At 38.4% G+C, this 25,523-nt stretch overlaps 2 protein-coding genes across 2 annotated transcripts; one reads left to right on the top strand and one right to left on the bottom strand.

Moving 5' to 3' along the window:
• Positions 1-1,876: 1,876 nt before the first annotated feature.
• On the bottom strand, positions 1,877-5,059 carry cnpy4 (canopy FGF signaling regulator 4). Its single transcript, XM_060874709.1, has 6 exons — positions 4,906-5,059; positions 4,441-4,567; positions 4,156-4,252; positions 3,178-3,300; positions 2,810-2,927; positions 1,877-2,454 (listed from the first exon to the last, which is right to left on the bottom strand). The coding sequence occupies exons 1-6, from the start codon at positions 4,988-4,990 to the stop codon at positions 2,345-2,347; spliced, it is 660 nt and encodes a 219-aa protein (XP_060730692.1). The 5' UTR covers positions 4,991-5,059; the 3' UTR covers positions 1,877-2,344.
• Positions 5,060-5,647: 588 nt separating this feature from the next.
• On the top strand, positions 5,648-24,696 carry hdac8 (histone deacetylase 8). The gene is made up of 11 exons (XM_060874708.1): positions 5,648-5,858; positions 6,153-6,205; positions 6,784-6,914; positions 8,024-8,165; positions 9,319-9,431; positions 9,647-9,724; positions 10,619-10,727; positions 10,835-11,007; positions 11,572-11,666; positions 19,530-19,635; positions 23,909-24,696. Exons 1-11 carry the CDS (start codon positions 5,745-5,747, stop codon positions 23,929-23,931), a joined length of 1,137 nt encoding a protein of 378 aa, XP_060730691.1. The 5' UTR covers positions 5,648-5,744; the 3' UTR covers positions 23,932-24,696.
• Positions 24,697-25,523: the final 827 nt, after the last annotated feature.

Here is a 25,523-nt window from a genome sequence, read left to right as displayed (position 1 = left end):
CCCAGACTGTAACCTGGACTCAGCATCAAAGCAGGAAGCCTGAAGCTGTGAGACACAAATAATACCCACTGTGCCACACATGAGCAACACTCATTCATTCATTAAGTTTTAGTCAATTTTATTGTGTAGTTTGAAAGGATAAGGTAAAGAAAGCTTCTGTCACACATTCTGTAACACATTGTTGCTCAGTCCCAGTTCTGGAGATTCATTCATGATTTCCTTATTCACCAACTAAGTGAAAGGACAAAACCTCTAGGGTTAGGATTAGTGAGGATTTTACCCTATCAGTGCAAATCATTCTGCCCTTTCCTGTCATTAATTCCAAAACAAATTTGACAGGTGTCACTTTTATTATGCAGATAAATTACTTAGGTGTCTAGAGAGATGGATGTAGCAGATTTCCCTGGGGTGCGGGATTAAATCGTGTCGGCTTCACTCGTCACAGAAATGAACTGGAATTCCCCAGTCAGTCCCTGACGGATAACACGGAGTGACCTGAGGAAAAAAATACTACTGAGCTCGAGCTAAAGGAAGTGGGATGCCTTAATAATAAATAAAGCCCTAATTCATGTTCAAATTTCAACTTACAACTTTACAAAAGCTAAATAAATATTCAATGTTATGCAAGAAATGTTGAAAAGACATTCATACTTTTCATCAGTATAATAGCAGGGGTTACTATAGGACACTATGAAAAGGGAAAAAAATAGCCAAGAAATTGCTGTCAATAGAATGAAAGCTGAAAGCCTCTAACTGGAAGCAACATGATTTATTATCAAATTCCTCCAACATAATAATGATATTAAATCATTCACAAACTTTATGTTCCAAATAAATAATTTCTCATCGAGAAGAGGTTGCATTAATAAGAGATGATGCTGAAAGACATCATGCACTTGAACATTATTCTTAATAAAAGACTATCAGAGCAAATTGCAATACCAGGTGTCTATGTAGCAACACAAATGTGCACATAGACATGAAGTGTTAGGTGTCAGTCTGCTTCTACATTTCCACTTCCCAAACCATATGTCAAGCAGTAAGCTGCAGGATCTACTACAAGTGCTATCTGACAAGTCTATCAGATCGGAGAGCAAAAATGGTAATGCGTTAGGATACTACTGCCTCCTGGTGTCCGAAAAGCACATAGGAACATGATTATGTATTAGCACATACACGAAAAAGAGATGTTCCATGTTTTTGTTTTTTTTTGACTAAAAATCTAAAAGACATAAGCGCAAAATTCTAAAGACCTTGTCCACTATATTGTCCTAAAGAATAGCAGCCAGATGTGTAAAGACTCCACACTGGACATATTGTATATCCTCAGAGATAAACAAAGTTTTTTTCCATAAAGTTTAAAATATACAAGGAATAGAACAATACAATAACATCAATGACGTTTAACTTAACATAAAGTTTAACTTTAAGTCCTTTAAGTTTCAATAACGCCACTTCCCAAAGTGTTGTATGTCCCGTATTACTATAGAAATATGCAAATGATTACACTTTTGCATAAATCAAAGAATAACAAGTCATACTTTAATAATGATGTATAGTTCATACACAGTTCCTGGTCATACTTATGTGATAACTGTTAGAAACTGTTATTCCCTCATCAGACTGTCGCATGATGATAAGATTGGAAAAAAAAAAAAAAAAACCCTGCAGCTTTTCATGTTACAGAGAAACTGCAATGTCGTCCTTCCTGAACACCTTCTCGTGTGTGAACTCCTCTAAATAAAAACAATATCTTTCATGAAGAAAGAAAGAAAAAAAGGTTTGACTTGCTGTCAGTCAGTCATTTGCTGAAAAGAAACCAAGAACTTGTGTTGTATATTTATCTAAGTATAGGTAGAATTATCAAAGAAAAATATAATGAAGAAAATTATTATTATTATTTATTCAAAACCAAAAAACACATGGAATACAAATGAACACTGAAGACAATAGGCTACAAACCCTCATTATGGCTTGTGTGTGTTCAGATCTTCAACATAACACTGAGGCAGTTTCTAACATAAAGGCACTATACATGGAGTGACTTCATTATTGGCAGCTTTGCATAATAAACATTTCACAAACAAAAGTCCCCATGTTACAAATGAGTGACCACACTGAGGTTCAGCACTTTACTGCCAACAACACTATTGCTGTCCCTTTCTGAGGTGGCCGAACGTAACTGATTATGAACTGTAGCATTAACTAGAACCAGCATACATACAAAAGTTCCTGTAAACACTTTTCAAACCCGGTACTTGATCTTTTGGGACGAATTTTCTTTCTCAGGATGCATTCTATAAGGAACTCCAGCTATTGGAGTTTGTCAACCATGTTTCTGCTTTTAGAGTTCTCCTGCATCGTGTGTTTGACCATCTTCCTCTTGCTCAGTCTCGGACTCTACAGTCGATCCCTTCACACCTAAGTCTCCTTTCCATACCTCGTTTAGACATTCTGGGAAAAAAAGGAGCAAAGAAGAAAAACAAATACAATGAGAATGTTTGACTCTATATGTCTATGGGATGAATGGGATTAATATTATTAATGTGCCTAAATATTCTTATTCTCTTTTAGTTCTATTAAGAGCTTTGTGGAAAAATCTGAGAATTTTTTTTTAATTTTTTTAATTATTTTTTTCGAAATAATTTACTGTCTTACAAATATAACAAGCTTTAAGAAAAATAGAATGAAACTACAAATGAATGAATACAAAATAAAAAAACTGCATTGCTGGACCCAAAAAAAGACTTCACCCAGTTATAAATACAGTGTGTGTGTGTGTGTGTGTGTGTGTGTGTGTTTCTCTCACCTGACTCTGAATGTTTCAGGACGTGGGCTTCACACAGGAATCTCTCCAGTCTTTCCTCCTGGTGATTAAAGTACCAGTCCTCTACCACCTCCTCATATTCCTCCAACATGGTCTCACACTGAAACATAATACTATATGTTACCTTGTGCACACACACCTCTCACCTTCTAACACACTCTGAGAATGAAATAGATACAGTGTTGCTCAGAAACACACCTCTGTCATGCTGTCATATAGTAGCTTACACATGCTGAGGATTACAAAAACACTCCACATTCACACAGAACAGAACAGAACACACAATGGTGTGAACAAACAAAAAAAAAAACAGACACTGACTGCTGGTATTTTCAGTAGCTGGTTTTTACCTGTTTCTTCATGTCTGCCACCTCTACTGACGGCTCATCCCACAGCTCATATGGGATGCCTAGCTCCACCTTCACCCCCTTATTCACCAGGTTCTTCAGTGTGTCCATGGTCTGACTGGTGCCCTGCACAACACACACACACACACACACACACACATTCCCGATGACACATCATCACTACTTTCATCATATCAACTGATGAAATTCAGAAAATGTTGTGGCTCTTGTTTGTTTACATATGCAGATGAACCAAAGTACACAAAGTACCAGGTACATGATATAACACTTTCAGTATTGTTATCCATTATGTCATGTTACACTTTTCTGAGATCTTTGTGATATGTTTGAATTTTTTTTATTGAAATAATATTTAATATTATATATTTAAATATGTAACAAATATTTTATATTTAAATTTCTTCACTTTGTTCAAGTAATTTAAATTTCATGACATGAAATACAAATATCAAACACTTTTTAAAATGCAAGGGAACCTGTGTGTGTGTGTGTGTGAGAGAGAGAGAGAGAGAGAGAGAGAGAGAGAGAGAGAGAGAGCGAGAGAGAGCGAGAGCGAGGATATTCCTTGAACATCTTGGACGTCTGATATTGAGTAAGCTTTTTCTACATCTCTATTTTCATTAAAGCTGTTCATTAAACAGTTAAATATTAATTTAAAGGTTTAGATTTTCCTTGGTATTTATCAGTTCCACTGAAGCACATATTCTGATGAATTTGCTCTAATTTTTTATAACAAAAAAGTCTACACCAGCTTAAGTAAACTCTGTCATTAAAGGAAAACTTGAATTTGAAAAAGAAACTGGAATTCATGTAAATATTTCTCAGATCCTAAACTGCACTCATGTAATAATGAACATAGAAACTAATTTGTAATGTTTTTTTTTTGTTGTCCTATCTGTATACAAATGATAAAACTGTAGATAACCTTGTGTTGGATGTGACAATAATGAGTCAAACTACCTTGGCATATCGAAGGCTCCCAGGTCTCTCAGCATGGACACTGTACTGCAGAATTCCCTCACAGATATTGTCCACAGCTTCTGTTAATCTTGTTTCCCTTGTAGGAAATAAACAACACCACATAACAACAAACCAGCAGCAACAATTCACTCATGTTTTTTTTTATAATATAGATTACAAATAGATCCCATTAACAGTCCAAAACTGTGTCAGTCTCTCCGCCTTTCATCCAGCCAACTTTCCTCAGCTATTCCTTATTAGTTGGTGACATTACGGTTCACTTACGAGGTGTTGTACTTAATTTTACGTTTGCGTTTTCCAGTGTCCAGAACTTCCCCAATCTCCAGGACCTCTTTGGAGCGTCCGGTCTTCTCCAAAATCTCCTGCAGCTCTATTGTCAAAAACTTACACACTGTCAAAAAGAAAGTAAACACCTTATGACTAAGAGCTGCAGATGAGATGCATGTGATGAATCAATTCTGTTAGATAACTGTAAGGTTCTAGAGACAAGAGGAAGATAATAATGGTCTTGTGGCACACAATAACTGCACTACAAACACTATGCAAGGTTCACAGATTTATACCAATGTACATGTTCCTTTAGTACCAACAGATTATTTTGCACTTCAAATCTATTTCTTATGGGGTGGGGAAAGATCTAGATTAAGTTGATCTCCATCATTTCCAGCATCATCTCTTAAACTCAAAGTCTTACTGATCTGAGATCAGCTCAGCAGCTCGTTGTTGTACCTTCACATTTATTTGGAAGCCTTTCGTCCTGTTCCGCTACTGCAAAGCTAAACATAAAAAACACAAATAACGCTAAAGCTTCCATGGCGACTTTATTTACTGCTGAAAACACGTGAAAAACTCAAAAAAAAAAAAAAAAAAAAAAGGCTGCAGCCACATCGACAGTCTTCAGCAGCAAGGAAGAAAGAAACTGAACATGCGCATTGTAGACAGAGGGATGAGGGATTGGTTGCCAGATTTTTCCTTTTCACCTAAATTAAACACTAATAATAAGTAAAGAATGCGGGTGTTTAAGACGCTTCTCTTACAGTGGGTTACCTTACCTTACAAAATTATAGAGGTATAGATCAGTATATTTTTCAAGTAAATATTAAATTTCATTTAATTTCCCACAGAAAAGTACTAGTCATGTATTAGTCTGCCTTTTTTCTTTCTTTACGTATTTAATACAATTGCTACGTAATAACTAACTAACTAAATAAATAAATAAATAAACATACAATATGTGTACCTATTTCTAAAGATTTTACCATCTTTATCATCCCATTTTAGATCATGGAGTGTTAAAACTAACGGTTTAGATTCACATTAGTTCGTTGTCCTTTTGTATGTATTATTGCATTAACAAAGATTAGGATACTGTGGAAAATGTGTATATTACAAATTGTGAATCGTTTAACTTAAAAAAAAAAAAAGCTCTTTTTTGGACGGCTTTTATTTTGAAGTCCCCTACCACTACGTACCGGAAGTCGGTGGTATTGATGCTATTCGATTTAAACATCTCCGAGATAGCAACTGCCTTATTTTCCGTTTGTAAAGCCTGGTTTCATTAGTGTTAAATGTGTGACAGCGGTGACTGTAACAATGGTAATCCCCCTAAACGCGGCGTGGTTTATATTTACAGCCAGGACTATGTGGAGACTTGTGACTCTTTATCAAAAGTGCCAAACCGAGTGAGTAGTGAACATCTCTGCTACTCTACAATACCATGGCAACGTCCTAAAGCGCACAGCAGCGCACTATACAGTGTGTGTCTGTAGTGTGTACGAACTGGAATGAGTAACGTACAGTTCTGATGTAGTGCAAAAGCTTACTTAGGATGTCTAGCTATCTATAATCTCATTTTACAGCTCCGAAATTTCCCATGTTGCTTATTCATGAGGGTTAATAACTGTTTAGATGTCATTTCAGTGTTAACTTAATTGAAAAAAAGATGTATAACTCTATTTTTGTGTTTATTTCCACAGGCGAGTATGGTGCATTCTCTGATTGAAGCTTATGGATTATTAAATCATATGAGGTGTGTGTGTGTGTGTGTGTGTGTGTGTGTGAGAGAGAGAGAGAGAGAGAAAGGTGTGAGAGTGTGGTGTGTGTGATGTGTGAGAGAGTGTGGTGAGTGTGTGTGGTGTGTGTGTGTGTGTGTGAGAGAGAGAGGTGTGAGAGTGTGGTGTGTGTGATGTGTGAGAGTGTGGTGTGTGTGTGAGAGAGTGTGTGTGGTGTGTGTGCAGATTTGTTATAAGATTTGTTATGACAGTTGTAAGTTTACCTGTTGATAGTACATTGTTTTTCTGTTCATCATTTAGGAAGGCTATAACATTAGAATAATTAGATATAACATTTGTACCTTTAAAGTATGTTCTGTATGTGAGTGTAACATACTTTAAAATACATAATTGGCAGTACTCTTGTACCTTAGCTGTTAGTTGAATATGAATATTTAAATGTACACTGCATGAATTATTTCCAGTGACAAGATACACAGTACAGGTCTAAATTGGAGCTGTGCTTGTGATGGTACCACACAAGTGAACAGTTATTACTGCAAGTGTGAGCCTGATGATCTGGCTTTATTCTGTGATTTTCTGAATAACGTTACAGCGTGGTTAAACCTCGTGGGGCTACAATGGAGGAGATGGCAGTGTTTCACACACACTCATACCTCGAGCACCTGCACAAGATCAGCCAGAATGGAGACAATGATGACCCTCAGTCAGTGGATTTTGGGTTGGGTGAGACTTTCTGCATTAATGTGTTTAAATAGATTGTCTGTGTTGTTGAACTCTTTTCACCAGAGGCAAAAAAATTAAAAGGAATTTGTGCCAGTTTTTGGGGTGCGCACGTTCACAGCATTCACACTCCACATAAGTTTGTAAATATTTTTGTATTTTTCTAGTCTAGTAGGGGAAATATATTCATAGAAAAAGATTTTTTATTGCACATGTTTAATGCTTTTATCTTAAAAGTAAACGGTGAACCCAAACAGGTTTCTGCTCTTTGAGATGCCCTAAGTGTCTCTTCATAACATGTAAAATTTAAAGACGTTATCTTCAACCACTAAAATTCTGTTTATACTAACAGAGGTAAAAAGATCTTACACTGAATATAGTGTTTATAAAAAGTTTATATCAGACAATAATAATTTGTTTGATTATACTAATTAAAAAAGCCTCTTATGTCTATCCATTCTGCGGTGAAGTGCAACGCCAGTGTACTGGTAAAAACGCTTCATGTCTTTTAAACATTTCTACTTGTGTGACTGAGATGTATCAACAATCCACTTACCAAATCTGACTCTCCTCTGCCCTGTCTATCAGCTCGGTTTCATCAGCCCTGGACTGTACTGGAAATGTGTTAAAGACCCTCTCTTAAGACATTATTGTTTGGTCTTTAGACTTTGGTTGTTCCTATATGTGTGTCCATGAGGATCTGTGAGTGTGTGTTCGTGTGGGTCCCTGCCTTGTGCCCAGTTTTTCCGTTTTGATTCCAAATCTGCTACAATAGTGACTAGGAAAAAGTAAATCTGAAGATGAATGAAAAAATAATTCGATGTTCATGATGTTATTGCGTGATTTCGCATTTCAGACACTAGAGGACAGTACAGCTCATTTTCAGGCTGAGTCAGTCAGCATAGTTGATTTAGAATTTATGTTGGATGTTGTCCATGTGTGCTTAAGATTTTTGCGTTCACTTTATATTCGTTGTGAGGATGGAACTGTTATTATTATTATTATTATTATTATCATAATTATTATTATTACTACAGAAAAGAAAACAGCACAGCTGCCAGATCTTCTGTTTGTGTGTGACTCTGTGGTCATCGTTCCTTTATGTCCTCCAGGGTACGATTGTCCAGTGGTGGAGGGCATATTCGACTACGCGGCTGCGGTCGGTGGAGCCACTCTGACGGCCGCACAGTGTCTGCTTGATGGAAAGTGTGAAGTTGCCATCAATTGGGCAGGAGGCTGGCACCATGCCAAAAAGTATGAGGACACAGCAAGTCTATTTTGTTAACCTTTTAAACAATCACAGAATCAACAGATTTACAGATACTGTCGAAACCAATTAAAAGTTAAAATGCACTGAGTAAAGACTGTAAATACTTTGCCACAACTTTACTATTGCTGAAAGAAGATCAAGCTGTAATTTGTGCTTATAGACAGTCATTTGATTGTCTGGGCTGACGGGGTCAGAGATGCCTCAGCGAGCTCTCCAACACTCAGACAAAAGATTAACAGTGCTCAGACATTTAGAGTGCTGGCTGTGGACCATGTAGGCCGGTCTTTGTCTGCAGTACATATATTTGAAGGCTTCTAATCAAAATACTTTCTATATTTTGTCACAAGTTTGTCTTAGACTTGAAGATGAAGCCTAGAATAGACTTGGATACTGAAGTCTGGAGATCATCAGATGTTAGATGTTTAAAATTATTTGATGTTAAAACCCTTGAATGACATCCACTGGAAAAAGCCTGCATTTCTTTTCGTTCAGCTGCATCTCACCATCTTGCCGTTAATTATTTTCCTATTCCAGCATTATTTTCCTAATACAGCCCTCAGGTGATATATTACACTCATATGACAGCAGCCTGTAAAGCTAACTATTTGTAATTTCCATTATAATGGCTAGAAACAGTTGATCCCTTCCCAGCATTTCGCTCTTTTTTTCCTCTTTCTTGAAGTTTATAAGACAAAAAAATGCAGTTTGTCAGGTTACAGAGACACTGTAAAGCTTTCCATCCTGAAGATTTTCCAATGCCAGAAAACAAATTTACTTTCCCAGTTCCTGTTACAAAGCTCTGACATTTGCCTGATAGACAAGTCTCTGTGTAAGTTAAAACAATAAAGTGCATTAATATTTGCCTGTTAATTTTATATATTACAGTGTTAGAGCAGTGTCCTGTGCCGTCTGTTTTTTATTTGCTAATTTAATTATTTTTTACAGTATTTTTGTTTTATTTTTTTCTAAATGTATTATGTAAATACAAATGAGAGGATGTGCAATACTTTATCATCAGCATAGATCTTTGAAAAAGCCAGTTGTTTATCCTAGTGAAAAAATGTACTTATAAATTGCAATAATTTATAGGTCACTGCTAAACAAAGTGTGTGTGTGTGTGTGTGTGTGTGTGTGTAGAGACGAGGCGTCAGGGTTCTGCTATGTGAACGATGCTGTTTTGGGTATCCTCAAACTTCGGGAGAAGTATGAGAGAGTGCTTTATGTAGACGTGGACCTTCACCATGGTGATGGTAATAATTCCTCACTCAAATAGCAACCATTTAATTTCTCTGTTATTTCTTAATTAACACATGTTCTTTGTTTCATACGTGTAGTAGTCTAATTAAAGTGTGGAGTTAACTAAGGTGTCTAATAAACATAGCTTACGATGTTATTAATTAACCTACATTTTGAAATGGACCTCCTCTGTATTTCCTCCTTATCTGATCTCTGGTCTAATCCGCAGGCGTAGAAGATGCCTTCAGCTTCACATCCAAAGTGATGACTGTGTCTCTGCATAAGTTCTCTCCTGGCTTCTTCCCAGGTTGGTTCAGCATGCTTCTTTTGCTACAGCGCAGATCAGCCTGCCTTTTAATTCACTAAATTGACAGCCATGTTTTAACTGATGCCAAGCTCAGAGCAGCCAGCTCCACATCATTGCCTGTAGAGTCTGATTACCGATCCGATAGTTCAACACAATGGCTTTGCTGACTTGAGGAGAATGGTGCGCAACAGGGGCCAGCACCAGCATTTCAGCCATTGAGCTAATGTGCTGTTTTTTTTTTCTTACATTCAGTTACCAAATGTTATTGCGCTGGCACTGGAAAGAATATAATCTGAACCCATTGCTGTTCTCCATAACCCATAACTCATCCCACCCATCATGCCCAGCGTGTGTGTACGGATAGCATGACTTCAGCTCACACTATTATCACTGATGATTCAAGTCTGTGTTTCTATATTAATCTGCTCACACTTTAATAAATGATTAAGGCATATTTAAAGAGCCTAGATAGGTTTTTGTATAAATATTATAAAATCATTTATTTTTATATAAAACTTGTAAATAAAATGTATATTTTAACTCCATTACAATTATAAATAATTTATATATACATATAATAATTTAATTTCATAAGAATAAAAAAAGTCCCACAATACAAACCCACACGTAATTTGATTGAGTCATAATATATAACATTGCTTTCAAGTATAAATGATCCAAGGAAATGATTAGAGTGCAATTTTTAAAGAAATTAAAAACAGCACAGGTTTGGGTGTGAAGTACGACAAAAAGTCCTAAAATGGTATTGTAGTGTACTGTGATAAAACCTTTAGTAACATTAACATATAATATGGACAAATAAGTAGTCCAGTGCAGCTAATAAGCATATCAGTTAAAAGGTGTGATTGAGAGTAGCATTGTTTCTTTTTCCAGGTACAGGTGATGTGTCTGACACGGGCCTCGGGAAGGGCAGATGGTACGCTGTTAACGTGCCTCTGGAGGACGGGATCAGAGACGATCGCTACCTCCAGGTCTTCACCAGGTCTGCTGATGCTCCTCAAAGTGAACCTCAGTGCTAATTTACCTACATGTTGTGCAGATTGAATTGCAGCTGGTAGGGAAAACTATTGAACCTTTTGTGTTTCACAGTGTCATACAGGAAGTGAAAGCTCTGTTTAACCCCGAAGCAGTAGTGATGCAGTTAGGGGCGGACACCATTGCTGGTGACCCTATGTGCTCTTTTAACATGACTCCGTTGGGGGTGAGCAAGTGCCTGAGCCATGTACTGGAGTGGAAGCTACCTACACTGCTGCTGGGAGGAGGTCAGTGTGTGTCCAGTCCACTGCTATTCCTTATACAACAACCATACAAATACCAACTACACCGGATTTAAATCGACACAGGATTTAAATTATTGAAGAAGTTTAGTTAAAAGGCTGGATTTTTTTTTATTGTGTCCGCATGTACAAAATGCAGCCAGATCCCATAATTTGAATGCTGCTAGTTAGTCTGGCAGCTTCAAGGTGACATTGAAATCTTTAACAACTAAAAAAAAAAATTTCTCGCCCTAGTGTTAAACAGTCAAGATGTACAAGCGTAACAAAGGCTCAAAGACGAGCTCATGTCAGATGCTGAGTGTGTTTGTCCGTTCCTGATGGTTGCCTCTTGTTCCTGTTGCCAGGTTGAAGCCATGGCCAAAAAGTTTATTAGTGTGTGATTAAATGAGGGGGTAAGAAAGTAAACTTTGTGATTTTAGTCCATTTTGAAAGAAGCTCTGAACTCTAGACCTGCCTGACTAAGCACTGGATGAAAGGTAGTAATTACAGCAGTACAATAAGGCTCTTTGCAGAAATCTCTCTCTCTCTCTCTCTCTCTCTCTCTCTCAGGTGGGTATAACCTTGCCAACACTGCCCGCTGCTGGACCTATTTGACAGGGACAGTCCTGGAACAGACTCTATCCTCAGAGATACCAGACCACGAAGTAAGGCACAGTCCCTTCTTTTCAACACTAGCTGAAAATATTTCTACACTTCACCCTCAGCCCCCCTAACCCCCATTTCTCTCTCTCTCTCTCTCTCTCTCTCTCTCTCTCTCTCTCTCTCTCTCTGCTGAGTCACTGGCGCTAATCAAAGATGTCCGAGCGCCTCTCAATAAACGCATTTGTTTTCATGTGATTCAGAGAGGAGGTGTGTGTGTGTGTGTGTGTGTGTGTGTGTGTGTGTGTGTGTGTGTGTGCAGTGCTAAGGGGTCTTAACAATACCACTCTGTCCCTGCTGCCTGACAGAGAGGGTCTTGTGCTTTTCTCTCCTCAACCTTTTTCTCCCTCTCTCCTCTTTCCTTGGTGAAAGAGAGAGCATGTGTTTGCACACATCATACTGAAAGGAAGGTTTTTTTAGGCTGAAGATTTTTTTTTTTTTTGGAGAAGAAGGATTGTAAATTCCCACATAATTGCTTCTTCAGAAGAGAGAGCCGGAGAGACAGTGTTTTGTAGGGAGAGTAGCTGCATGGAAGAGCTTTTTGAATGTACAGTGATAGGTTGATATCTTTCTCCCTCTCACACTCACAAAGAGGGTCTTTTAGCACTATAGAGGGCGCTTTCATGGTCAGCTAAAGAAAAGATGCTTTTGTTTCTTCAAACCTGAACTCTGTCAAGAGGTTGACCTTTAACCTCATTATTGGCCAATCACCTCAAATAAGACTGCATAAATGTGGACTGACCATAGAGTGGAATAGAAAGCATCTGGGGCTTGTTGTGCTTTATCTAATCATGTGGCTATAACAGGAATTAAACACAATCGTGCATGCAATTATACAAAAATAATAAATGTCTGAATGGTATAATGTGTTCCTATCCAATAATGATGACGTCTTCTTAAAACCTGAGTGCATCACTGATTCACTGAATCCTTCACTGATTTATTTCTGTGCTATTAATTTAACACCACATCATATTTCAGATACATTTCTAGTTATGCCTAATGGTGTGGAACATCAACAAAACAAGCTAGTTCCTGTTGTCACATACTTTATAGCAGCTATAAACAGATATTTCCTCACCAGCCTCTTTTTTTCTATTTTAAATAACATAATAAAAAAAAAAGAAACAACTTTTCACAACAAAGGACAAAGTCGTCTGTCCTATAGACTCGACTGAAAGGACCAGTTTACTTAAACATCTCCTAACAGAAAACTTCAGCAGATCAAAACATTACACACATTCTTTTAAATTGTTTAGACTAATATTATGTGGAACATCAACTATATAAGTTACTGTGCAAGTTCTTTAAAGAAAAGAAACATATCGCTAGTATATTAATAAAAACCCTACATCCAGATCTACTATCTAAGCTGTGATAAATAAATAAAATAAACAAATCTGGCCCTTCATAAAGGAGCATTCGAACATGCTAAATTTTCTTTAACCACCTCAATTCAATTTCAATACAAAACTTAACTTCAGGGGGGCACGGTGGCTTAGTGGTTAGCACGTTTGCCTCACACCTCCAGGGTTGGGGGTTTGATTCCCGCCTCCGCCTTGTGTGTGGAGTTTGCATGTTCTCCCCGTGCCTCGGGGGTTTCCTCCGGGTACTCCGGTTTCCTCCCCCGGTCCAAAGACATGCATGGTAGGTTGATTGGCATCTCTGGAAAATTGTAGTGTGTGATTGCGTGAGTGAATGAGAGTGTGTGTGTGCCCTGCGATGGGTTGGCACTCCGTCCAGGGTGTATCCTGCCTTGATGCCCGATGACGCCTGAGATAGGCACAGGCTCCCCGTGACCCGAGGTAGTTCGGATAAGCGTTAGAAAATGAATGAATGAACTCAACTTCAGCTTATAAAGACGTTAGGTTATTGTCACTATTAGTGTTATAGCAGTAATACACAGTCAAGATCATTACTTAATCAATTAATTATTAGGTATTGCATCTAGGAACATTAATGAAATGGTTTGTTGTATCCTGGGAAAGAATGTAAGCCTAGTCCCTTCAGGACACTTCAACCTTGTCTCGTTGCATGTCATTATAATATTCCTTAACCCTATAGATGTGTTCCCATTAGAGGTGACTTTCGTTTGCTTAAACTATCTTTAACCCCAACTCTTCCTGTCTAAACTTCAGCACACCACAAGCTCTCTTCTCTTCTCCTCATTTCCCATCTACACCCCCTCCTTCTTATAGTGGCTTTTTTTTTTTTTCTTTTCCCTCCAGTCTTTCAAATCACAGCAAGAGTCCCCCACCGCATGCACAGACGCCCTCTCCCTGCTACTATTGTGTGTCTGTCCAGGCCAAACAAAACACCCTTTAGCTGTAGTATGAATTCAGAAAAGATGATCAGATGGACAGTTGGTGAAAGAGAATGGCGTAAAGCTGATATAAAGTGTAAAGAACTAAACGAACGTCTAAAGCTATTTGAGCATGGAACTTTACTAGTCTTTCTTTCTGTGCTGTAAACTCTTTCTGTGTTTTGCCTTGCCAACATTGGAAACAATAAGAGGCAGAGATACTCAGGCAGGGAATACAACAGCTTCATTCAAACAGTCAAGCTCCACACACTCACACAGGCAGATGACCAAATGGAAGTCCAACAGAGGGTTATATATCTAGACCACAGCGGAGGACAAAACCGTCTTTTCTTTTCCTTTTATATAAGCAGTAGCTTATGAGTTTGATGAAGCAATTTTCTCACACGTACTGTATGATTTACAGTTGATGCGGTCAAAAGTCTGCTTTTCAGTTTACAAAGTTTTAGTTCTAAGTATTCTTAGGACTTATTTAATCGATTCATGCCTGTAACAATTAAACCTAATCTTTTCCTGGCTCCCTGCTGTTCTAGGCACTTGTTCACATTCCCCTAATGCTCTATGTGCACCTGATCTATAGTAGAGCTGCAGTATCAAGCTGTGTCCAAAACAGAAGCTGTATTTCTGTTGTATGGTGGTGTTCAATGTTGGCTTCACCTAGTTCGCTTATTGGACACGTAGGAAATGAAACGTGTCTCGAAAGGCGGCACTGGAGAAGTTCAGATGCCTTTCTGCATACATACATACAGCCTGAGTATGCAGCATTGCTGAGTAGGACTCACTCTTGCAATCCTGTTCAGTTTCTTCATCATTTATTTCTCCGTATGAGGCAGTTGAGACTCCTGAAAGATTTTATTCCCTCATCTTCAGCTAAGATTCTTTCATGTTTCGTTTGAGGTTCACAAGTTAAAGGAGGCAAAATTTTGGTAATTAGAGCAATTTTACAATGACGAAACGGTCACATATCTAAAAATAAGACTCAACTGACTGACTGTCCTGTCTGACTGTCCAGGTAAAATTAAACAAAGCTTTAACTATCCTTATCAGTGATAAGTGGGCGAAGCAGATAGTGTTTTTGTACGCATGGCGTTAGGCGCGCCACTGTGACCCATGGGTGGAAATGGCCATCGCTGTTCAGCGGGCCGCCCACATGTGTACATCCTCTCTTCTCTTTTTTTAGGCCTTGTTTTTCCTCATTTCCGCTGAGCTGTTCCCAGCACAACCCAGTGAAATAACAAACAGCTAGCCCTGTGTTTTCCTCTTCACCGTGTACTCACCCCATTACTCATCCTTTCTCAGTCTCCCTGTTGTCTACACTTTCCCGTATCCATCTGTCTTTCACACACACTTTCCCCTTTTCTCCTAGATAGAGATGCACAATCATGCTCTCACGTTCTCTATGTTCACTTTGTGGTGAGTTTGGGAGGAGTCCTATAAAAGTTTGAGGGTGTTAGAGACCGGCAGCAGGACAATCAGCATCGTTTCCCTCTATTGTGTGATGACACTCAGACGCACACACACACAACAGCATGCTTTCTGTTGAGACTGAAAAGTCATCTGCATACAGAAAACTATAGTTAGCTTACGTTACATGTACAAGACCTATACATGCAGCACACACACACACACAGGGCAGCTGTGGCTATGCTAGTCAAACATTGCTAAATGGATTAGAAGCACTCCTGTCCCATGTGAATGATACTTAGAAAAGGGGGTCCGGCCCTCCTGGGATGAGCGCACAGAATAAAAGAGACCGCACTTTTCTAGTGTTTGTGCTGGTTCTGAGGCGAAGAGAATTAGGTGTGAATAGAATGTGAGAGCTGCAAATACAAAGAAATCCTTTTGACCGTTTACCCTTGTGGTACATTTAGATCTGTTGAATAAATTGGAATCCAGTTAGATAAAGAGCACAGTATGGCAGTAACACATCCCAGATTTTGGTTTGCCGATGTAAAGAGGTTCACATCATCCTCTTTTAGTTGCTATAGAACACGTGATAACATTTCAGTGTTTATTTTTGAGTGTTGTGTACGTGTGGTGTGCTGTGTGCTCGCGTGCATTCTCTGTCAGCGGTTGGTCTTTTCTGAACTCCACCAAACTCTGGCGACGGTTCCGCCGCTCCTCCACCTCCCAGTCTGTCTCCACACAGTATTGTGGTACACATGCCAATTCACACTTTCACAAACACACAGCACACGCAGAGGTGGTGCTCTAGAGGAAGGCAGTAAGACTAGACGGACAACGTGATGTTTTTCATTGTCTGAGGCTTTGCCCCTTAAAAACGTGGGTTGATTTCCTGTTTTTGTTTTTTGTTTTTTTTTACTTAATTTTTAAAACTTAAATTAAAAAAACGTCATTTTTTTCATTAAGTTTATGTAGAAAGTAAATTTGGAAAAAAAAAAAATAGCATAATATGAATAGAATATTGTACGTCACTATTGCATTATGCTTCACAACATATTGAAACCAGGCAGCACTGACACCGATAAACACTAGCCAGTGATCATTTGTTTAGAACTTTATTTCTAACCAGATTTGTTGAGGTTTTTCCTCAGGTGATTTGACCTCAGTCACCACAAGCTTGCCTATTTGGAATAAATACAAACAGATTTAAAGTCTAATATTAATTTAGAATATTTGTATAAATCTTTGTATAATGTTAACATTTTTTGTACTGTTTTTTTTATGTTCTGTAAAGCTGCTTTGAGACAATTACAAAACAAATTGTTCCTGTTATGACACTTTATAACACCGTTGCCTCACTTGAAGTAAATAAGACAAAACAAATCGAACTTGTCATATTACCAATATATCTGAAAGCTAAGTGCTTTCAGCCCTGAAGATTTTGTGTGTTTGATATCTCAATGCATATTGCATTTCATTGGCTCTGTACTCTTACTCTGCAAAATGACAAAGTTGGATCAAACCTAATCAAATGAGCTCTGAAACTAGAGACGCCTTCGAAAAATCCACCACCAGTCACCGACAGAAAACATATCAATAACTGCACATGAACTTTGATGAATATATTTGATAGAGCGTCCACCATAGACCAGTGTCCAACAAATCCCTGTGCATGTACTCTAGAAACAATAATGTATTCTAAAAAAGCAGTAATATAAGTCAAATGACAGGCTTATAGCCAGTTCTACTAATTAATAAACACCTTTTAACCAATCAGCATCGAGAATTTGACAGTGTGGTATTATTCAGTAATCAAAACCTTCTATGTGTGTATAGTGATGATCCAGGATATCTAAAATAAACACATATTCTATTTGTACTGGTTGTCCAACTTTCTCTTCGTGTTTACAAATAAACTGCATTGTAATTACAGCTGGCCAGTTTCAGTTGTCTGCTTCAACATGTTGAGTGATCTAGTTTGTACAGGCATTAGTGTACTTAAACTGTTGGGGAAGTAGCACTTAAGGAGAACAAGTTGATTAGGTTATTCCAACATGCGTCATATCCAATGTGAATTCAAGGTAAATCTATAAGGAACAGATATCCAGGAGAAGTTCTCTGAAACCCCTTCCGGTCTTTTCTGGAGAGAGGAAACATAACACTTTGTGATGTTCATCACACCCCTGTTATCAACTCCAAGGCTTTTTTGTTTGAGGTGTTTTTCATTGACTGTACAGTACAATGTTTAATAGCTGTTCTGTGTAAATCTATTCACGTCAATGGAAAAAGCACTACAGCATAGCATCAGACCTCAGATCAGCAAACAGGACTGTATGGCTGGGAAAGTGCTGCCATCCCGTTAGGGAAATGGCTGGCTCCCACAATTCCTGGAGTGGGATAAATGCAGGAAACAAGTCTAGAGGAAGTCAGTTACAGAGCCAGTCTGGTGTTGTGACATGAGGGTTAGAGGTCCAAAGCCAAGAGCTGATATTTAAACCAGCTTTCACATTGCATAAGTGTATAAGGGACAATGAGATTTTGAGCAGGGTTTTGACCTCTATGCTAAATGTATTGTTCTTGGGTTCTGTGTGGGTTTCCCATCACTGTTTCTGTGTGAAACTTGACCTTTGTTGTGTTTTTAAACCTATGTCCCGTGAAGCATATCAAAAGTTCCTATTTTCCATCAAGGTTTGATAGAAGAAAGATATACGTGACTGATTTTAGCAGTTGCTTTTGCAGATCTTTCTCGATTTAAAGCTGAAGGACTTTTTTTTTTAGTCAGTATGATTTTTGGAAAAACGCAAGCGTATAGTATCATATTAACAGATCCAAGTATGCACCAAATGTAACACAAACTCCAAAATACTGCAAATACTATGTGCACTTGGTGTGCTTCGTCTTGCTCTTCAAAGTGGTCTTGATGTGGTCCAAACCAAACAGTCCAGCAGTGAAGCGGACAGAATTGTCTCAGCTTGATCTACATGGGAAAGTTTGAGTTCATGGGAAAATACGGGAGTGTGTGTGTGCGTGTGTTTAGCAAGTGGCAATGGGAATAGCTACAGTATATGTAAATGAATTTGCTTTTGAAAAATGTTGTGTGTATGTATTCATATAAATGTTAATTTGTATGCATATTGGGGTGTGTGTGTATGTACGTACATGGAGAGATGGGTGAATGTATGGATAGATGAATGCGTGCTCTATATCTGTGCATGTGTGTGTGTGCATGCATGTTGTTGAGGTTCTATAATCCCTTGCATGACGAAGCGCCTTGGGATCGGAGGTAAGCCGGATAAACAAGCAAGAGATAATTGAAAGCAGAATGGAACTAACACACAGCCCACTCTGCTGCTTGTCCAATACAAATGGCAAATATATCTACAAGACAAAGCGGTCAATGTCTTTCAAATTAGCACAGCAGCATGGCCGGCTGTATTGTCGGACAGCCAATATTGTTTCCATTTGAAAAAAAAAATAATGCTGTGTTAATTGGAATTCTCTTGCTTTTGCACAATAAGGGAAAGTTTTTCTGCTTATTGGCTGGCCTTCAAAAGCAAGAGGTCAGGAATGGGGTGAGATGACAAAGAGCACAGCTTTTTGTGAGCCATTTGGAATGTGTGTGTGTGTGTGTGTGTGTGTGTCTGTGTGTGTCTGTGTGTGGAAAGGGATATTTAGGGGGGAAAAAAAGTTTATTTTTGTAGATGACCTTAAAAGGCTGGTGTTGCTCGACACACTCTAAAATGTAAATCTTAGTACCTGTTAGATAATTGTTTGCTCAACTCCTTCCCGTTGCTTAAACTTTGTTGGTGATGGATAGTAACACATTTATTATCTTTATTTATTATATCTTTATATATTAATCTTTATATTTATTGTACTATATTTTATTGTTATAAATTAATAACAAAATGAAGATATAAGCAGACACTTTTATCCATTGGGTTAATGAGACACAGTTACGGGCCCTGATACATACAGCATTTATACTCGCTGCAATGAGAAGCATGTTAAGCATCAGTGAAAATCTAACATCAGTCATACCAAAGCTTTCACAAAATAATGGTTTATTGAATTAAAATGCAAGTGGTTTTCCAGACTGAATGTTCTGCTTTCTGAGCAGCAGTTGTTCTTATTTCTCATGCAGTTCTTTACGGAATACGGTCCGGATTATACTCTGGAGATAAGCCCGAGCTGCCGACCTGACCGCAATGAGAGCCAGCAGTTAGAGCGGGTCATCAGTACTATCAAAGGTAATTGCGATGATGACAACCAGAACTGCACCAAACACAACTATTATGGACCCACACTACATCCCTGCTGTACACCTCAGAGCAGTGCCATTTCTACAGATGGAATTACTTTAGTTTCTTCAAAGGAACTGGATATAAAGTCCAGAACATTTGGTTTGTTTATGTACACACTCATTGATGCTCGGTTGAGTGGCGTAATGGCGGTTTCCATATGCCATTCATTCAGCTGTGCTTTCTGACTCAAAGATCTTCCAGTGTTCTACGCTCCATGTCCAACCGTCCTTTGACACCATCAGCATCAGTCAATCACGAAGCACTTCTCCTTGGTGACCATAAGTTTATCTCTAGAGAGTGTACGCTATGCAAACATCAGCATTCTCTTTAAATCTCATTTGTTTTCTTTCTTTCTTTCTTTCTTTCTTTCTTTCTTTCTTTCTCAGCATAGTTCTTGGGTTTGTTTAGGATTGAAACAGCAATTTATTTACTTAGTTTCCATGAATAATTGTTTTGGGTGTATTTAACAAAGTTGGGTTTCAGCCACTACTGTGTGGTTTACTTGCGAGAAAGTAATGTCTGCTCCAACTCTTCATCTGTTGTTGGTGTATGTGTGTGTGTGCGTGGGTGGGTGAGATGGGTGACAAACATCATTCTACTCGTTTGTCTTGAGCACATCACTCCCTTTGGGACCAGCCTGACTGGAATGAAACCACTCTGGACTTAGCCTGAGTTCAAGCTTTGAAACTCAACTGCCTTTTGTAATGAAATGAAAATGAAGTGCTGTCTATGCCAGTAAAAGTCAACTTAGGAACAATCTTAGCTTTAACAATGATAGTATCATCTACTTTACCTGCGGTATACATTTCCTTTCACTCATCTTTAACTGAACACTGTATTTCTTTGTATTTCTTCCTCTTAACCTCATCGCAATTCTGCCTGATGTCTGCTCACTCTGAGAAACGTTAGATCTTACTCATTAAACCAAAGGTCATGCAGAGGTCACATGCACTCTTAAAACTTCAGCTGACCTTCAAGAACCTGTAAGAGATTACCACTTAGCCTGAGTGATGACTAATATTATTTATATGTTTACATGTTACACATTTAAAGCAATACATTATGTATTCGGCCCAGCAATTTTTAGTCTACAAAGCAATTAAAGGATAAATCTCTCCTCTGTATTACTACCGGAATGTTGAGAAATCACTGTATGCAACTCTAAGCAGATCTGGGGTTTTTTTTTAGCTTTGTTTAAAATCTTCGATCTGAAGCTAAACCTTGTAGACACAACATATTTATGATTTCCATTTCAGACAGCCAGGTCCATTACAGTTGCTTTAACTATAGCTTCCAAGATTGGACGTTATTAGAAAGCAAGAGCAAACTCTGGATAAGAAAAAAATGGCAGTTTTCAACAGTGCCAGTCCCTGCTTATATTTAGTACCCATGTGGTATGTGTACAATGTAGCGGCTGTGCTCCCTCCCTGCCATGCCACCAGAGACTAATTAAAAAGGGCTTAAGCTGCAGACTTTCCAGTTTCTTTCTTAAGCTTTAGAAATGGCATGTCGTGCATATCCTATATGAACAGATCTGGGGTCAGCCTGCTGTTACTATTTATACTAGTCATCAGTGCAGAGTACAAAGGAGTTCTGATCTTTGGTCTGTTTTGGGATTTAACCAGGTGAATTATCCTGGGTGACTTTAGATACATATGTTTGATTGTAGGATCTGGGCCATCTGGATAGCTTTAAATGGAGTATATAGAAATGAAGCTGTGCAAACAGGAATATCTTGACACTTTTCCTAAAGTACATCCTCAGACATGGAGAAGGAGAAACATCTAACAGCTTTAAATGAGAGAGTCTGGCTAAGTTATGTGATTACTCTGTCCAGCCTTGTGCAGGTCATGCAGATTGAACCATGTGGGTCTGGGCCCGGGTTTCTCACACATCTCCTGTGCCAGGCGAGCAGAATGTGGTGTAACAGCTGGCCTCTGTGTCTCTGCTTAGAGTAGGTTGGCAGCATCGCATGCCAGTGTTTGAGCTTCCCCACCCTTGGAAACCTCAAACAAGACTGAGAGCTTTTCTAAAGAATAATGGACTGCTGCTTGACCAGTGCTGGGCATGGCATTGGAATCTGCACTGTGTCAGAGAGAAAATGAAATGGATTACTTGCTTAAGTGTGCTTAATGAGATCATGGAGTAAATGAAAGCCAATTGAGTTGGTGTCAGGGTTGGAGCCAGCAGTTTGTGGTGGACTGTTGCCCCTCCCAAGGTTTCTTTCATTCCTTTTCTTCCACAAAATATTTTTGTGAATTATTATTTTTTATTTTTTTTCCCCCTGTGCATGGAGTAAGGTGTGGGAGGAGGCAGCACATGTAACACATGCAACGATCCTCCTGTGATTTCATGCTTTATAAATAAACTTTGGCTTGTAGATGTTTTACCAACTTGTACCGTTCCATCTGGATTACGGAGATCCGTAAGTGATTCTCCTCTGCTGCAGACTTCTCCTGCTGATCTCAGCCACACCATATTTTAATTAGCTGTGGCAGGATCGGAATTTGTTTTTATTATCTAATTTATGTTGTTGTGTGCTGTGTTCAGAGGTGGTGTGAAATACCACCTCCTGGAGTGCGGAGGAGAAAATAAACCCGTGAGATTAGTGCATGCAGAAGGGCAGCACGAGATAACTGCTAGACCACATGCTCTGCAAACAGGCTATTCATTCATCCAGGGGGCCGATACTGCAAATCGCTACACTAATGTCAAAACAGCTTGCTTCTGGTGATATTTAAGCAAACTCTTTAGTGTGGTAATAAGTGGTTTTGGACATAGGCAAACAGTTCTTTAAAAACTGCGATTGATTAACAATACGTAATAAATGGCTCAGCCCTCAGCCAGGGTTTCTGAGCACATCTGGGGAACATTTATGAGATTCTGAACCCTCCACTATGGTGTGGGGGATTTGGGGCAAAAGAAGGAAAAAAGGTTTAAACAGCACACTTTTGATTTTGCTAACTCCCAGTTAGTGCATTACTAAAGCAATTGAAATCCGTATTGACTGTGGCCTTGCTTAAGCTACAACGGCAGGACCGACTAATGAAATGTTGGCTGTGTGAGTGCCTTGTCCTTCAAAACAAACAGGAAGTAATATAGCCAATTAAAAAAAAAAACAACTGAAATCATTATTCTAAAATGCTGTCCTTTTTTTAACAATCTATTCCCACAGTCAAATTGAGCCATAGTGTGCTGCACTTACTAAGAAGAACACGACCAAACCCCACAAAAACCCCTTGTGATTCTCAGAAAGCAAATGAGATGAAACAGCTATTAAAATTTGATGGAAATTTTAACTGGTATTTGCTCAGACAAATCAGAACCAAGAGCCCTACTGAGCTAACTAATGAAAACCCAAACAGACATAAGGGTAAAGTTAGCACACTTTAAACGCTTATAACAATGATCCATCCAAGCTGAAGGAATTTGTGGTCTAATGCGGAACCAATAATATCACATAGCCTAAAACAGCTGCCTGAAAAATTTACACAAAGATGACTTGTTTGAAAAGGGAAACAGGATGTGCCAATCACTTCTGTTGCTCCTCAGTCAGAAATGTGCAAACGTTTTCCTTTTTTAACACAGGATTTTATATTAGCTTCGTTAGGTGCTTTTCATTGCTTACCCAAGCGTAATGTTATGAAAACACCAGCTGGTCAGGGCGACAGGGATGTCCTTTTCAACGCATGTCATTCAAATCAAAACAGGAGGCTCAAATTCGACGATAAATCGATTTACATGTAATATTTGCGTGCCTTTTTGCCTCCCCTGGAAATTTAGTAACCCGGATATTTACATTCTGACAAGGTGTGAACTTTGCATTTGATCTGCTTGTCTTTTCTCTCACTGACATGTTTTCAATGCAGTGTTAATAAATGAGATAGCAGCAGTGTGACCTTTTTTAATGTATTACTATCATACTTTATTACTGAACTAGTCTGTCCTGTTTTTGGGAAAGAATTGAAATGAGAATTTTTTTCCCCTTCAATTGTGGAGAAAAAAAAATTCAAAGGCTTTGACAAGCTTATTCAAGATAGTTTGAACTGAAATAAGTACTTGTGTTACAAAAAAGTTGGGTTTTTCTGTCCATGAGTTCCCCACCACTGTTAGTGTAACATTAAAACAAAATCATGATCGCATTTGTTGTTTTCTGTAGTAACTTTTTTCATCCTCTTTCTCACTGTTTCTCTCCCATTTTTTTGTTGCTTGTTTACAGGGAATCTGAAGAATGTCGTTTAAGCAGTGGGCTCTAAGCTCATGTTTCCAAATCAGACCCTGCTCTCCTAATGAAGACAGTATGTGCGAGCCATCAGCAGAGTGGAGCTTTGGAAAACATTACTCAAATGTTTCAGAGGAACTTTGTTTAATGGGAATATGAGCGGGCCTTTGTTGGCCCATGCGAGAAGTCTATAGTCAAGAGTGGGTCACAAGGTGAACAGGATCCACAGGATTTTATCTCTTTTTTTTAAAATTCCATTAATATTTTGAATCGATAAACAGTAAATAAACCTGAATCGATAAACCTGACCTATCAAATCCTCTACACTTAGGCTAATATATGCCAAGAAAGAATTTTAAAGTGGATATTTTGATAGCCATCACATATTAATGTCATGGATCCACTTCAGAGAACCGGTTCAAAAATCTTGAGTATGTTTTTAGAGTTTAGTGAATTTGTTGTCAAAGATGTTCACTTGGTTCTATTTTCTATGTATTATTTTAAGTGGTATGCCTCTCAATGTTCCATGGTGAAATGGAGTCATTGTCATATAATGCTGCCAGCACACACTCATACTCTCCAAAAACACAACAAACTGCACCACCCAAGCATGCTCACAGAAACTGGAAAATGGACAGAAAGGCTAGAGGGATGAGAATGAAGAATGTAGGTCAACGAAACTTGTGAAATTCTGTTTGATGCTGGTGGCCTTTTTATCATTTTATTTTCGGTGCATTTAAACTTTGCAATGTCAATATTTGTTTCCTAATAAAATCGTAAAGATATTTCAGTTCTATTAAATTTTATTTGTATAGCACTTTTAACGATGGACAGAACATTCTTTACAGGACAGATGTTCTTTACAGAACATAAGAAATATTGCAAGAAGTAAAAAAGGTTAACGTTATACAAATATTCATTCAAAGATTCAAGATTATTATTGTACTTATTTAAATTAATGTTTGTATTTATCCCCAATGAGCAAGTCTGAGGCGACTGGTAAAACCCAGAAAAAAACTCCTTTAGATGGAAGAGGAAAAAACTTGAGAGGACTCAAAAGAGAACCTCATCCTCATTTGGGTGACAGTAGAGGGTGTGATTAAAACTTGTTATAAACAGCGGACAGTATTATTACGAATAATGTCCCTTCTACAGTCATATACACGCTGTCATTTGTGTATTGATTAGATATGTGCGTGCGCGCGTGTGTCCTCTCTGTCTAATAGCTATTTGTGTGTTAAGCCGGTGAGGCCACATGGTGAACAGTGCTGCTTTTCTTCACCTATAATCTTTATAGTTTTCTCAGTGGCTGCGGTTTCTTTTAATGGCACTGCAAGTGTGATTCATTTAACTTGTTTATTAGCACTGAGAAACATTATTCCATTTCAGTGGCTCTACAGCAAAAAAAAAACAGATTGGTAAGATGGCTATCTTTGGGATTGTTGCTTTTACAGTATACATTCTGCCAGGAAGAAGGTGCTTGTGGTTTGTCATTATCGCACATGAATGGTCCTTATGGTCTAGGTACCTTAAATAATACAAGGTCCTAAACGTCTCAGTACACGGGGAAACTAACTCTTTTAATCGAAAAGTAACTTTTGATTGCAATTTT

This window comes from Tachysurus vachellii, chromosome 7 (genome assembly GCF_030014155.1).
Source record: "Tachysurus vachellii isolate PV-2020 chromosome 7, HZAU_Pvac_v1, whole genome shotgun sequence".
Lineage (NCBI taxonomy): Eukaryota > Metazoa > Chordata > Actinopteri > Siluriformes > Bagridae > Tachysurus > Tachysurus vachellii.
Note: the sequence above shows the minus strand (reverse complement) of the source record. Positions and strands in the feature narration are given on the sequence as shown.